The 16,525-nt window shown below is 36.7% G+C and overlaps 2 protein-coding genes across 2 annotated transcripts in view; one reads left to right on the top strand and one right to left on the bottom strand.

Annotated features, from left to right (window-relative positions):
• The window catches only part of LOC138157317 (liver carboxylesterase 1-like), a 35,298-nt gene extending 26,655 nt beyond the window's left edge, over positions 1–8,643 (top strand). Inside the window, exon 6 of the mRNA XM_069082838.1 lies at positions 8,542–8,643. Coding sequence (XP_068938939.1) covers positions 8,542–8,643 — 102 coding nt within the window. The remainder of the gene's footprint in view (positions 1–8,541) is intronic.
• Positions 1–16,525, bottom strand: part of LOC138157033 (liver carboxylesterase 1-like) — a 280,580-nt gene that overhangs the window by 133,748 nt on the left and 130,307 nt on the right. The window lies entirely within an intron of this gene.

Here is a 16,525-nt window from a genome sequence, read left to right as displayed (position 1 = left end):
GAAATGTTTTGAATGACTTCACATGTACAATTGACATAAGATTGCTTGTTTTTTCAAGGAAGAGAGAATAGTAGGGGCAAGGGAGAGAATATGGAACTCAAAAATTAACAAAAAAAAGAATGTTAAAAATGTTTTACAATGTAATTGGGAATTAATGAAATTAATGGAAATAATTTTTTAAAAAGTCTACTTGCATGACATATCATGTAAATCTAATTATTTGAGTGGGAAGAGTATATTAAGGGGAGGCAGTAATTGACCTGAACCCTAAAGGGAGATATGGATACTAAAAGACAAAGGTGAAGATTTAATTCCTTTATGGCATGAAAGATTGACTGTGCAAATGTACAGAAGTCCAAATGAGTTCAGGAATTTCCAGTTAGACTGATTTGTCGGGTAGGTAAAGTCCTTTAAGTGGAGTGTCATAAAATAGTCATATAAAAGTAGGCCTACACCAATGTGAAAAGTTTGTACTTTATCATACAAATAATAGAGAATCAATGAAAGGTCCTTGAGCAGTATAACTTGCCTCATTGTTATCATTATTTTCAATAATTAAAATAATTTAGCTTGTAGAGGAGAAACAACTGAAGCTACAAGTGTAACAATGAATGAATGAAAGAAAGTAAAAGCTTACTCTGTACAAAGCACAAGGCTAAATGCTGGGGATTCATGTGGATGAGCAAGACAGTCCATGCTCTAAGGAGATCACATATTACTGGAGACAAAAAAATATACAGGAGGTTTCAGCTGCAAGTTAAGACAGAAGGACCTTGTGATTCTTATAGTAAGACAGCAGATGGCGAGAGTTCTTTAATGTCCCTATCACTGATAAAACCTATCTGTTATTTATGGTGAAGCATTTGACAGAGAGACGTTGAGCAGATGAACCAGTCTGATGGCCATGGGAATGAAGAGAAGAAAAATGTTAAGAAATATTATATGGAAGCAAAATCAAAAGTACTTAGTCACTGATTTGGGTGTGAGCGTTAGCAAAGGGAGAAGCAAATGTTAGGGATGATTTGGGGGTTACAAACCCAGATGAGTGGAGAAATGATAGTGACTCTGGGAGGTAATGAATTTTGTTTTAGGCATGCTGAATTTAGACCTAAAAACATCAGAATATCTATCCCTATCCCAGGTCAAGTCCAAGACCCCATTCTGTCTGTGATGGAAGCACAAAAGGAGAGTTTGGAGGAAGGCTCATTTAGTCAACTTACCCAAACACATCTGACTTCCCCCTTGAGTAATTCTCTCATGTTCCTCAACATCCACTTTAGTTGTAGCTTTTCCCAAGTAGAGAGTCAATTCAGCCAGCTCTGCTTTTACTGAGGCCACTAGTCACCCTCTGTATCTCCTGTATTTCCTTCCTTTAACACTGACCATATGAGCATCAAAATATCCTCTAAAGTCTAAGTGATTGTGAAAAAGTAGCATTATGTTCCAGGGCCAATGTGGTATCTGCTTCACCTAAGCTGACTTTCAAAATGGTGAGCCCCTTGGACACCATGATGTCAAGGGAGATGAAATTATTTCTTTCTTGATGAAATCACATATTATCTGGGGAGCTGGAACCTAAGAGGTCACTAGTCATTGACCTCTTATTTTATTAATCAACAAAATGTATTCCCAATGTTGGGTCAAGAAATTCTACTAATAGGATTTTAAAAGCAGTCTGGATAGTACAGCTCCCTAACCTGTGAATACTCAGAGCTGCACAAAGCAGGCCTAAAGAAAAGTAGTTCTGGGAATCAAGCAGCAGTTTAATTGATTAATTTCAGAGTGAGGAATGCTCTCTATGCAGGAGTAAAGGCATAGCTTATATACACAAATCACAATCGGGGAAGGGCTGGAGGTGGAGTAGAAAACAATCATTTCCAGGCTCTGAGTGTTTTTCCATGACAAGCTCATGAAACCCCAACACAGATGTTCTGGAGTCCTGCAGGAAAAGTATTGTTTCTAGTGTTTGGGGGGAATTACTTGGTGCGACACAGGACCAGAATTCTGTGCTGCAGACAGGTCCTGCAGTCTTTGATTTGTTCACTTCTATGTACTCAAGCATAGGAATATAGGAAAGAAAACATAGACCAAAAAAATCATCAAATGAAACAAAGTAAAAAACATATGTTTCAATTTATATCCAGACAAGTCCTTCAGCATTGTCTTAGATCATTGTTTTGCTGAGAATAGATAAGTAATTCACAACTGACATATTACAATATTGCTGTCACCTTAAATGCAGTGCATTTCACTTTGCATTAGTTCATGTAGGTCTCTCCAGGTTTTTCTGGGAGCATTCTGCTCATCATTTCTTATAGCACAATAGTATTCCATCACAATCATATACTACAATTTGTTTAACCTTTCCCTAACTAATGGGCATGCCCTAAATTTCCACTTCTTTGCCATCAGAAAAGAGCTGCTATCAATATTTTTGTCCATATAGATGCTTTTCCTTTTTGTTCTTTATATGTTTTGGGATACAGACCTAGTAGTGCTATTGCTAGGTCAAAGGGTATACATGGTTTTGTAGCCCTTTGTGAATAGGCACAAATTGTTCTACAGAATGGTTGAATAAGTTAAGAACTCCACCAGCATTACATTAATGTCTCATTTTTCTCACATCCCTTCCACTATTCATCATTTTCCTTTCATTTACTATTAGCCAATCTAATGTGGAAGAAATAGGGCCTCAAAATTGTTTTGATTTGCATTTCTCCAGTTAATAGTGGGTTAGAGTATTATTTTTATATGTCTATTGATAGCTTGGATTACTTTATCTGAAAATTGTTCATATGTTTTCATCATTTATCAATTGGGGAATGCCTATTCCTTTTATAAATCTTACTTAGCACTCTGAGAAATTAGGTCTTTATCAGAGAAACTGGTTTAATTTTTTCTTCAGTTAACGTTGCCAATTGTATTCCTCTCCATTCTATATACCCCCTCCCATTTATTCTACTCTTTCTCTCCTTTCACTCTGTCCCTCCTCAAAAGGGTTTGCTTCTGACTACAACCTCCCCCAGTCTTCCCTCCCTCTATACCCCTTCCTCCTTGCCTAATCCTCTTCCCCTCCTACCTCCCTATAGGGTAAGATAGATTTCTATACCCAATTGTATTGTTGCACCATTTTAAAGCAAATTCTGATGAGAGTAATCTTCACTCCTCCCCCTTTACTTCCCCCATCTTCAGTAAAATCTTTCTTTTCTTTCTTTCACGTGAAATAATTTACCCCACTCCATTTCCCTTTCTACCAGTATATTCCTCTTTAATCCCCTTATTTTTTTCTTTAAATTTTATTTAACTCACACCTCTTTCCTCTGTCTACATATACTCCTTCTATCTGCCCTGGTAATAAGAAAGCTCCTATGGGGTGCAAGTATCATCTTCCTGTGTAGGAATGCAATCAGTTTAACCTTACTAAGTCCTTTATGATTTCCCTTTCCTCTTTTATGTTTCTATTCTTTTCCCCAGAATTTATTTATTTTTATTTTTCAGTATTCATTTCCACAAGATTTTGAGTTCCAGATTTTTTCCCTATTTCTCCCCTACCCCTCACCACAAGATGGCATACATACTGATTACCCCTTCCCCCAGTCTGCCCTCCCTTGTATTCATACCCATCCTTCCTTCGCCCCTTCCCCCTTACTTTCTTGTAGGACAAGATGTATTTCTGTAACTAATTGCCTGTATATCTTATTTCCCAGTTGCATGTCAAAACAATTTTTTTAACATTTCTTTGTAAAACTTTGAGTTCCAGATTCTCTTCCTTCTTTCCTCCTCATCCACCCCCACTGAGAAGATAAGCAATCCAATAGAGGTTATACATGTGTAGTTGTGCAAAATATTTCCATAGTAGTCATACTGTGAAATATTTTCCTCCACCCTACCCTGCTTCCCATTTATTCTATTTTCTCCTTTGAACCTGTCCCTTTTCAAATTGCTTGCTTTTGACTATCCTCTCCCCCAACCTGCCATCCTTGTAGGGTAAGATACTCACTTAAATGTGTATGTTATTCCCTCCTTAAACTAAATCCAATGAGAGTAAGGGTGACTCATTTCTCCCTGCTCTTCTCCTCCAATCTAACAGCTTTTTCTTGCCTCTATTTTAGATATCTATGTTATCTGTGTTAGATAATTTAACTTATTCTATCTCTCCCTTTCTCCTTCTCCCAATATATTCCTCTCTCAGCCCTTAATTTTATTTTTTAGATATCATCCCTTCATATTCAGCTTATCCTGTGCCCTCTGTACACACACAAGCAAATATATGTATATATGTATGTGTGTGCGTGGGTGTGTGTGTGTGTGTGTGTGTGTGTGTGTGTGTGTATTCCCTTCAACTATCCTAAAGCTGAGAAAAGTCTCATGAGTTACAAGCATCATCTTTCCATGGAGAAATGTAAATAGTTCAACTTTAATAAATCCCTTATGATTTGTCTTTCAAGTTTACCTTTTCATGCTTCTCTTAATTCTTGTATTTGAAAATCAAAATTTTCTGTTCAGCTCTGGTCTTTTCAGTAAGAATGCTTGAACATGCTCTATTTCATTGCATATCCATTTTTTTCATCTAAAGGATTATGCTAAATTTTGCTAAGTAGGTGATTTTTGGTTGTAATCCTAGTTCCTTTGTCCTTCAGAATATCATATTCCAAACTCTCTAGTTCTTTATGTAGAAGCTGCTAAAACTAGTGTTACCCTGACTGTGATTGTATGATATTTCAATTTTTTCTTTCTGGGTTCTTGTAATATTTTATCATTGACATGGGAATTCTGAAGTGTGGTAATAATATTGCTGGGTGTTTTCATTTTGGAATCTGTTTCAGGAAGTGATTGGTGAATAATTTCAATTTATATTTTACCCTATGATTCTAGAATATCAGAACAGTCCTCCTTGATAATTTCTTGAAAGATGGTGTCAAAGTTCTTTTTCTTGTCATGGGTTTCAGGTAGTCCAATCATTTTAAAATTCTCTCTCCTCAATCTATTTTCCTGGTGAGTTGTTTTTCCAAGGAGCTATTTCACATTGTTTTCTTTCTTTTTTTCTTTGTGGTTTGGTTTTATTGTTTCTTGATTTCTCATAAAATCACTAGTTTCCATTTCTCAATTCAAATTTTTAAGGAATTATTTTCTTCAGCAAAGTTCTGCACCACCTTTTCCATTTGGCCACTTCTGCTTTTTAAGGTATAGGTTTCTGGGAACTCTTTTTTCCATTTGTCCTAGTCTGTTTTTTAAGGTGTTATTTTCTTCAGTATTTTTTTCTGTCTCCTTTACCAAACTGTTGACACCTTTTTCATGATTTTATTATATTATTTTCTTTTCTCTTCCCAATTTTTCTTCTACCTCTCCTACTTGATTCTCAAAATATATTTAGAGCTCTTAGGTGGCCTGAGACCAATACATATTTTTTTCTTTGAGGGTTTGGATGTAGCAACATTGACATTTTCATTTTTTTTATCAAATGCTTTATTAACTTCTAGTTTACATCATTCATTTCTGCAAGATTTTGAGTTACAAATTTTCTCCCCATTTTTCACATACCCACCACCCCAAAATAGAGATCCTACTGGATATCCAACTCCTCCAATCTCCTCCCTCCAATACCTTTCCCCATCCCACCTCAGATTTTCCAATAAGGCACGGTGGATCTCTACGCTCCAGTGCCTGTGTATATCTTATTTCCCATTTACATGTAAAATAATATTGATAATAGTGTATATATATATATATATATATATATATATATGTATATATTACCATTTGATTTTAAAAGTTTGAATTCCAGATTCATTCCCTCCCTACCTCATCATGCACCCTTACTGGGAAGATAAGCAATTCAATATACTTTGTACATGTGTAGCTATGCAAAACATTGCCATAGTGGAGATATTGTAAAAGACTGACTATATTTCCCTCCCTCCTATGGCGCTTCCCATTTGTTCTATTCTCTACTTTGATCCTGTCCCTTTTCAAAAGTGGGTGCTTCCAATTTCCCTCCCCCTAGCCTTCCATTCTTTCCATCATCCCCCCTCTCATCAACTTCCCTCCTACTCTCCTGTAGGGTGAGCTACCCTATTTAGTGTGTATGTCATTCCCTTCCTAAGCCAAATTCAATGAGAATAAGGTTGACCCATTCCCTTTTGCCTTCCTGTTCTTCCCCTCCATTGTAACCATTTTCCCTTGCTTCTTCTATATGAGATAGTTTACCCCATTCTGCATCACCATATTTCCTCTCATTATATTCCTCTCTCATCTCTTAATTTCACCTTTTAAGTATCATCCCTTCCTATTACATTGGTCCTGTGCCCTCAAAATATGTATACCTGTACACATATATACATACAGTCACATATGTATTCATACACCCATATACCCTCATATAAAGATATATATGTGTGTGTACACACACACACACACACACACACACACACACATTTCTATTCCCTTCAACTATTCTCATACTGAGAAAAGTGTCATCAGTTGCAGTTATCATTTTTCCATGTAGGAATGTAAATAGTTCAACTTTAACAAGTTCCTTATGATTTCTTTTCCCTGTTTACCTTGTCATTCTTCTCTTGCTTCTTTTATCTGAAAGTCAAATTTTCTGTTCAGCTCGGGTTTTTCATCAAGAATGCTTGAAAGTCCTCTATTCCACTGAATGACCATATTTTCCCCTGAAACATGATACTCAGTTTTGCTGGGTAGATGATTCTTGGTTTTAATCCCAGCTCCTTTGCCCTCCAGAAGATGATATTCCAAGCCCTTCAATCCCTCAGTGTAGAAGCTGCCACATCGTGTGTTATCCTGATTGTGTTTCCATAATATTCAAATTGTTTCTTCCTGGATCCTTGTAATATTTTCTCCTTGATCTGGGAATTCTGGAACCTCAGTATAATACTCCTAGGAGTTTTCTTTTAGGGATATTTTTAAGGAGGTGATTGGTAGATTCTTTCAACTTCTATTTTGCCCTCTGGTTCTAAAACATTAGGGCAATTTTCCTTGAGAATTTCTTGAAGGAAGATTTCTAGGTTCTTTTTTTGATCATGGCTTTCAGGTAACCCAATAATTTTTAAATTACCTCTCCTGAATCTTTTTTCCAGGTCAGTGGTTTTCCCAATGAGATATTTCACATTGCCTTGTATTTTTTTCATTTCCTTGAATCTGTTTTATAGTATCCTGATTTCTCATAAAGTCACTAACTTCAATTTGCTCCAATTTAATTCTGAAGGAATGATTCTCTTTAGTGAGCTTTTGAGATTCATTTTCTATCTGGCAAATTTGGCTTTTTAAGGCATTCTTCTCCTCATTGCATTTTTCAGCCTCTTTTGCCATTTGAGTTAGTCTATTTTTTAAGGTGTTATTTCCTTCAGTCAGGTTGTTGACTCTCATTTCATGATTTTCTTTCATTGTTCTCATTTCTCTTCCCAATTTTTGCTCCACTTCACTTATTTGGTTTTCAAAATCCTTCCTAAGGTCCTCTATGGCCTGTAACCTGCTCGTATATTTTTTGGAAGCTTTTGGTGCAGGAGTTCTAACTTCGCTGTCTTCCTCTTGTTCCATCCTTTGATCCATTTTGTCCCCAAAATAGGAATATAAACTTGGGTTGCTCTGCTTGCTTTGCTTCCCTCATTTCCTCATGTTGCCACTAAATTACTTGACTTTTGAGCTTTTTGCCACAGTAGAATTCTGCTTCTAGAGAATGGACGTTTGTCCCAAATTGCTGGGCTTTTCACAGCTGCAGGAGTTAACAGTTGACTAACCTCTCTGAAGCCTCCACATGCTCTGGCAAAATGTTACACACCCCAGTACCTACACCCTAGACAGTGATCCAGATCTAGGCAGGTTAAAGGAAGAGCAATTACCCCTCAGACTGTCTGCTTGGTCCCCCTACAATCTGTAGGCCAGGAGCTGAAGCTGCCACGTGGCTGTGGCTGCACGGCCATGGAACCTCAGAGGCTTCTCCCTCCAGGGGATAAATTTTGGACCGCACTCCGAAACTACTGGATTCCAAAGTCCACACTGCACTGACCTCTCACTTTGTCCTTAGTATTTGTGGGTTGATAATTCTGGAAACCACCACAGCTGCTGGTGATCTGAAGTCACTCCAGCAGGTGAATGGTCAGGCTGCCCTGAGGCTAAAACCTCTAGCTCCAGCAGGGCTGTGGTTCACTCCCAGAGACTGTGCTGGCCACTTCCTGCCAGCCTGTGGGGATGTCCTATGTGGGAGATTAGCTTCTCTTTGACATATTCTGAGTGAATACTTTCATCTCCTTTTCTCCATAGTAGCTTTCTATGGTCAATATTTTTTCTGTTTTTTTTTTTCCTTCATTTTTAAGCCTTTTATTTGATTTTTTACTCACGTTAAAGTAGGACTCTGCTTCTAGGTTGGAGGGCACACTGTCTCAACATTTAGTGATTTTGTGTAGCTGTTTACAAAGATACTTCTAGGGACCTGTAAGTTCTCAGTTCTTTCAAGGTGGTATGATCTAAGGAGAGGTACTCTCGTCTTTGAATAACCACAAGCATTTTTTTCAACCCTAGAACTCTGATGAGGGTCCCTGCTCCACAGTGGCTACAAGCTCTAGTGTGGTAGTCTTCTTCTTCACCCTGGGATTGCTATCCAAGACTACAACCTGGATGTGAGCATGGGCAAAGGAACTGAGTCATGCCTCAGTGCTCTCAAAAAGATCCTTCTGATCTCCTTCTGACAAGTTATTTGACCTCCTTACCACCTGTGGACTGAGAGCTCTGGAAACAGTTGCTACAACTGCTGATTCAGTGACTTCCAAGGCCTGCATTTGTTTTTTAGGGCTAGTGCTCTCTTTTGGTGCAGCCTGTGCTGGACTGTGCTCCACTCTCACCCAGGTGCAACAGACCTTTCCTGCTGACCTTCTAAGTCATCTTTGGTATCTGTGTGCTTTGAGGGCTGGAAACCACCACTGCTGCCTCTGATTCTTTCACCTTGAGGCCTGCTACTGGTTTCCTGGGGCCCTATCTCCACTAGCATGGCCTGAGTTGAACAGCACTCCTCTCTCACTCTGGAGCAACAGACCTGTCCTATGAACCTTCCAAGTTGCCTTTGGCTGGAAAATGTTTTCACTCGATCATTTTGTGCTCTTGTATTTGTTTAGAATAACTATGTAAAGGCATTTGGAGGGGGTGGGAGAGAGCTCAGGAGAGTCCCTGGCTTTACTCTGCTATCTTGGTTCCATCTCTTGATAGCCAAGTTATATTAGGAAGTAATGTAAATATGTAAAACTTTGTTATTCTTCAGTAGAAAAGTCATCAAACGATATGGTTATCAAATGGTTCTCAAAAGAAACTATTAAAAATCAGAGAAGAAAAAAAATTAGAGTTCTAAATTACTCTGAAAGGAGAAATAAATATTAAAAAAAACTACAACCCTGAGGTTTCACGTCATACCTACTGTATCTGCAAAGGTGACAAAGGACAAAAGAGTAAACATTGAAATGGTTATGAAAAGACAGGCCCATGTAGAATGCTCCATTTGTAGAACTATGGATTGGTTCAACCATTATAGAAACCAATTTTTAGTTAGGTAAGTAGAGTAAAATGTCCATACCCTTTGACCCAAATAGCTCATTGCCAAGCACATACTCCAAGGAAGTCAATGATAACTTATAAAAGGGCTCTTATAAATCAAAATATTTAGAGTGAACATTTTGTAGGAGTAAAAAAAGGAAATAAAATAGATTCTCATGAATTGGGGACTGGCTACATGTGTTGTAATACATGATGAAATATCACTGTATTAGAAGAGATAAGAAATATGAATACACAACAGTATGAGAAGACTTTTATAAATTTATATAAAGTTAACAGAATCAGAAAAAAACACACATACCATACATACAATAACTACAATAAGGATACTTCAAAACTGTAATGAACAAGCTAGGATCCAAAGAAGAAATATGAAAAGTTAGTTACCTCCTGAACTATGAGATGGTGTTTTTAGAAGTTTATATATGTCACACTTATTTGGCATATAAGTTACGTCTGATGAAATTTCTCCCCCACTATACATGCAAACACACGAATATACACATGCACACACTTTTAAAAAATCTTTCATTGAGATAGGAAAATCTCTAGGAGAGGGAGTATGGAGGGATATATAACAGAAATGTAGGTGATGAGAGAAATAAAAGATATTGGTAACATTTGGGGGAAAAAAGTTTCCCTCCTCTCTGTTATTAGTCTTACCCATTCTGAGCAAAACTGGCCCAATATTTCATCACTGTCCTGCTAAGTTGCTTCTCCTCTTGTGTGAAACTCTCTGAAAAAAAAAGCAGAAGATAGAATGCAACTAGATGGTAAGAATCAATACCTGTTATTCTTCATGGTCTCCTACCACTTTGGCCTTCATATCATGCTTGCTTTAGGGAACTCTCTCCTCTTCATAAACTTCCAGTTTTCTACTTTACCCAGTGCCCACCATAAGCAATGTTCTGCTTTTATCCATAAAACTAAAAAGGGGTTTTGATTTCCATGTGTCCTACCTCCCATGGGAAATTTACCTATTATGAAAAGACAATAACTTAAAGGAGTTTAATGCCTAGTGACAGCATTTCAAATACTAGTGAGTTTTGGGGGAAGAGGATGACAATATCCAATAAAGAATATTTAGTATCATAAGATTTTACAGCTTGTGGGAAGATCTATCTAGTTGAACCCCTTATTTTAGAGATTGGGAAGCTAAGGGCCAGAGTTAAGTGACCTCCACAATATTATACAAGGATACGTAGCAAAGCTGAGATTTGACAGCAGGTTTTCAAAGCCCAAACCCATTGTTCTCACTGTGCCAGAACCCAACTTTGCATCTAAAATCTGAGTGTACTTAGTATGGATATTCTACTGGAAGATCACTGCTACTTCTAGCAATGGAAAAGTGAAGAAAAAGGGAAAATGGGTTCAAGTTTTCTTTATGAATCTTCAAAAGCCCCATGAAGCCAGTTAGGACCTATAATACTTGAATAAAAAATATAAAAAATGGAAAGGCATAAATTTCATGATGGAAAGAGATGATATCATGAGTCTGTAGCATGAACCTCTAGAACACTCCTATATTCTGTGACTCTGAAGCACAGAGACTCGTCCAAAGAATGGCATCATGTGCTCTCCTAACATTATTACCAAGGGCAGTTATGTTTTCCAGTGGATAGAACACTGGGCCTCTGCTTAGGAAAACTCATCTTCTTATTTCAAATCTGGACTCAGATACTTCCTAGTGATGTGACCATGGGCTAGTTGCTTTATCCTGTTCCTCATCTCTAATCAGCTCCTCATCTATAGAATGAGCTGGAGAAGGGAATGGCAAACCACTCTGGTATTTTTTGCCATGAAAGCTACAAATAGGGAAACCTATTTGGAAAATGCCTGATGAAGTGTCACATATGACTAAAATAACTGAACTGAACCTCCTTACCAACATATTTTAAAGCAGGAAAATCATCAAAGGAATTCACGGGTCTGGAGCAGAGTTGTCTGGAATATTTGTGTATTCTGCCTATATAAATGCATTCACATCATGCTATATTCCACAATATACTCTAAATGGATTTACAAGTTAAAATATCACATATGAAAATTAGAAGATAAGCAAATCATATACCTTTCATACCTATAGATGCAATATGTATCCTTAACCAAATAGTGGATAGAGACAATTACCAAAGATAAAATTGATAGTTTTGATTACATGCTGCACTGACAGAATTAATGTACCTAGGAAAACAATGGAAATAAATATTTTATTCAATATCTATTTTATTCAATTTTATTCAAAACATATGTATATGTCAACATATGTACATATACACAGGTATATAAGTAAGTATATATCAGCATACATACCTAGATACATGCATACTTGTGTGTATGCATTCCTCAATAAAGAAGTGGTCAAAGAACATGAACAAACATTTCTCAAATGAAAAATTGCAAAAATTTTCCAGCTACATGGACAAATGCTCCAAATTACTAATATTAAGAGAGAATAAATCAAAGCAACCCCGAGGTTTCACCTTCTACCCTGCAAATTGGCAAAGGTAACAAAGAATGGCAAAAATCAGTGTTGGAGGATGATAGGTACACTATGTATTGTTGGTATAGTTGTGCATTGGTTAAAAAAATAGAATGAAATTTGGCACCATGCAAATAAAATTACTGAAGTATCCATGCTTTTTGATCCAGAGACTCCATTACAGGAAACATACCACAAGGAAGCCATCAACAAGAACAACATTCCCATATGCACCAAAACATTCATTGCAATATCTTTCAGTGATACCAAAGACATGGACATATAGTAAATGGCCATCAATTAGGAAATGCCTAAAAAATAATTGTGGTACATGAATGTGATGGGATACTATTCTGCTATAAGAACTGATGAATGTGATGAATAGATAGAAGCATGAAAGACCTACATGAGTTAATATCTACATAAAGTTAACAGTGCTCCCCAAAGCCCAACATTAAAAATGGCTACAAAAATGTAAATAGAACAAGCACTCCAAAAAAAAATCAAAAGTGAATATGGTAAAACCCAAGCAAAATTCAAAAGTTAAACTGTGAGAGGACATACCTAATCTCCTTTGTGGAGGAGAGAGGTCCAGGGGTTCTTCACATTGTGCATGGTTTTTGGACTTTTTCAGTATATTGTGCTGATTATTCCCCTTTTTATACTATTTGTTATGTAAGATAACTCTCTGGGAGGGTAAGGGTCAGGAATCCTGGGGGAAACTATTATATTATTTTTAAAAAGACATGAATAAAAACTTATTTAAAAAAATTCAATCGGAATCCTAGGCTATCTGAACTGGAAGAGTCCTCAGATAGCAATTAGCCCAGTCTATCCTGAATTAGAATAATCTTTCCAACCTCCCTAACAAGTGGACATATAGCTTCGGCTTGATTAGTAAGTAGTGGGGAACCCATTACCTTAATAGAGAGAATGAGGATGTTTTCGAACAGTCAAAATATTTCCTCAGATCAAGTCAAAATCCACCTGCGTGTAACTTTTATTCATCACTCTTAGTTTCACCCAAGAAAACCAAGTCTAATCCCAAATGGTAATCTTTCATATACTTGAAGACAGCCAGCTATCATGGTCAAGCAGTCTTCTCTTCATAAGGTCTTTGGGGATTTTCTGAATGGGACATGAATGAAAAGTTACTGGTCATTCAAAGCTCCTATTTTGTAATTCACACATACATTATTTCATCTATTCATTGACTTTATATCCTACAAAAGATTGGGCCAAACAACATCTTTTCACATTGACAGTGTTAATCCATTGTAGCCAAGTCTCACTATAAAATTTTGAAAACTTGCTGTAACTTGTTTAACCAATCATTCATTTACAGCATTATTTATTATGCGTAACTGCACACTAAAATATTTGTTTCCTTTAAAATCATGTATTTGTGGAACCAATATGCTATTGTTCAGTTGTTCATTCATGTCCAATTTTTCGTGACCTCATCTGAGATTTTCTTGGAAAGATAATGGAGTGACTTGCTGTATTCTTCTCCAGCTCTTTTCACAAATGAGGAAAATGAGGCTAATATACTCAAGTGGCTTTCCAAGGGTCACACAACTAGTAAGTATCTCAGCACAGATTTGAACTCATGTTTTGCAGATGTCAGGCACCATACTCTATTCAGTGTGCCACTGAGCTAAAACTGGAAACATTAGAGTTCAATATAAAACCTGTTTTCATAGCTTCGTTCTACAGCTATCCAGAGAGAAATGATTTTACTTTTCTGGGGTTCAGGTTCCCCATTTTTAGAATTCAGGTACTGATCTACTTTCCTTCCAGGTCCCCAGAGTTCTAAAATTCTGCAAACTAAAATTTTCCCCTCACCCACTCATATGCCAATTTATATTGTAAATTCCTTTTCAACTCTGAAATTCTATGATTCTTGATCCCTTACAAGAAATGGGTAAGAACTCCACAACAGAGCTGTTACTGTCTCTTGATCCAGTCTGTCTCCTGATAGAGGATATCTCAACAACTACTAAATAAACAAGCAAAAAATAAGTATTTATTTAATAAAATAAAAAATAAAATTTTAATACTATTTTAGTTTTATTGTAATTTTGTCTCAAGATAATTTTTAGCTTTCATATTTACAAGATTTTGAGATGCAAATTTTCTCTCCCCCCTCTCTCCTTCCCCTCTTTTCTCCTCTGCCAATTAGGTAGGCAATTTGATATAGTTTATAGTTGTGCTTTTGTGTAAAATATATTTCCATATTAGTCACAGTTGTGAAAAAAGAAACAGATTAAAAGGAACTATAAAATCATGAGAAAGAATAAAGTAAATGGAAAAAAAATCCTTCAATCTGCTTCTAGAGTCTATTAGGTTATTGTTGTTGTTGTTTTTAACTCTGGGTATGGATTGCATTTTCCTTCCTGAGTTCTTTGTACCTCTCTTTGATCATTGCATTACTGAGAACAGCTGATCACACAATGTGGCTAATACTGTGTACAATGTTTGCCTGGATCTGCACATTTCACTTTGTATCAGTTTGTTCAAGTGTTTCCAGGTTTTTCTGAAATCTCCCTGATCATCACTTCTAACTGCACAAAGTAAACCATTACATTCATATGCCACAGCTTGTTTAGGCATTTCCCAATTGATGAGGATACCTCCAATTTCTAATATTTTGCCTCCACAGAAAGGGCTACTATAAACATATTTGCACATATGGGTCCTTTCCCCTTCCTTATGATCTCTTTGGGATACAGACCTAGCAGGGCTATTGTTGCATCAAAGAGCATGCCCCGTTTGGTAGCCCATTGGATATTGTTACAAATTTCTTTCCACAACAGTCGAATCCATTCACATCTCCATCAGCAGTTCATCAGTGTCTCAATTTTCCCCATCCTTTCCTATATTTATCATTTTACTTATTTTTATATTTTCCAATCTGATAAGTGTGATAAATAACTGAGAGTTGTTTAATTTGCACTTCTCTAATGCAAAGTGCTTTAGAGAATTTTTCCATATTCCTAAAGATACCTTTGATTTCTTCATCTGAAAACTGTTTTCATATCCTTTGAGCATTTATCAATTGGCAAATGACTTGTATTCTTATGAATTTGTCTCAGTCCTCTATATATTTGAGAAATGAGGTCTTTATCAGAGACACTTGCTCTAAGGACTATTTCTTAACTTAATACTTTCATATTTTGGTTGTTTTTGATTAGTTTGTGCAAAAGCTATTTAATTTAATATAGTGAAAAAGATCTATTTTCCCCTTCAGAATGCTCTCTGTCTTTTGTTTGGTCATGAATTCTTCCCTTCCCCACAGCTCTGACATGTAGGCTATTCCGTGCTCTTCTAATTTGGCTATGGTGTCACCTTTTATGTCTAAATCAGGTTCCCATTTTAACTTTATCTTAGTTAAATGGTGTAAGATATTGGTCTATACCTCGTTTCTGTCCTATTGTTTTCCAATTTCCACAGCAGTTTTTTTTTCTTTTTATCAAATAATCCTTGTCCCCAAATCTGAGGTTTTTGTGTTTGTCCAAAGGCAGGTTACTATGGTGATTGGCTACTGTGTCTTGTGCACCTGATACTTTCCACTCTTTTTCTTATCCAGTACCAGATGGTTTTAAGGATTACTACTTTACAATATAGCTTGAGATCTGGTATTACTATACTATTTTCCTTTTTGTTTTTCATTAATTCTTTTGATATCCCTGACATTTTGTTCTTCCAAATGAATTTTGTTGTTATTTTTTTTCTATCTCTATCAAATATTTTTGGTAGATTGATTGGTTTAGCATTGAATAAGTAAATTAGTTTAGGCAGAATTACCATGTTTATTATGTTGACTCTACATATCCGTGAGCAATTCATGATTTTTCAGATTTTTGCATGTGACTTTACTTGTGGAAAAAAATGTTTTTAATTGTGTACATATAGTGCATGGGTGACTTTTCTCAGGGAGACTACCAAGTAATTCATATTGTTTATACGTATTTTGAATGAAATTTCTTTTTCTATATCTTGTTGTTGGGTTTTGTTGGTCATATTAACAAATACTGATGATTGGAAGCAGAGTCAAGCCAGCAGAGTAAAGGCAAGAACTTGCCTGAGCTCTCCTCCAAACACTTCCAAATACCTTTAAAAATGAATATAAACAAATTCTAGAGTAGCAGAACCCAAAAGAATATGGAGAGAGACAAATGTCTAGCCTCTAACAACTTCAAAGGTAGACAGAAAATGTTTGTTGCACCAAGGTGAGAGAGGAGCACAATCTAGCTCAGGCCATGCCAGCACAGACTGAGCCCCCGCATACCTAGAGCTGACCTCAAGGTGACCGAATAACTGGCAGCAGTGTTGGTTTCAGGATCTCTCAGCCCACATATGTCAACGACAACTTAGTATGTCAGCAGAAAACGTCTGTTGCACCTGGGTGAGAGGGGAGCATAGTCTAATACAAGTCATTCCATCACAACCCTGAGTCCAGGAAACCAGGAGCAGGCC

The sequence above is a fragment of the Petaurus breviceps genome, unplaced genomic scaffold, assembly GCF_028583685.1.
Source record: "Petaurus breviceps papuanus isolate PSGF00001 unplaced genomic scaffold, PetGlider_PUasm1.0 171, whole genome shotgun sequence".
In the NCBI taxonomy this organism is placed as follows: Eukaryota; Metazoa; Chordata; class Mammalia; order Diprotodontia; family Petauridae; genus Petaurus; species Petaurus breviceps.
Note: the sequence above shows the minus strand (reverse complement) of the source record. Positions and strands in the feature narration are given on the sequence as shown.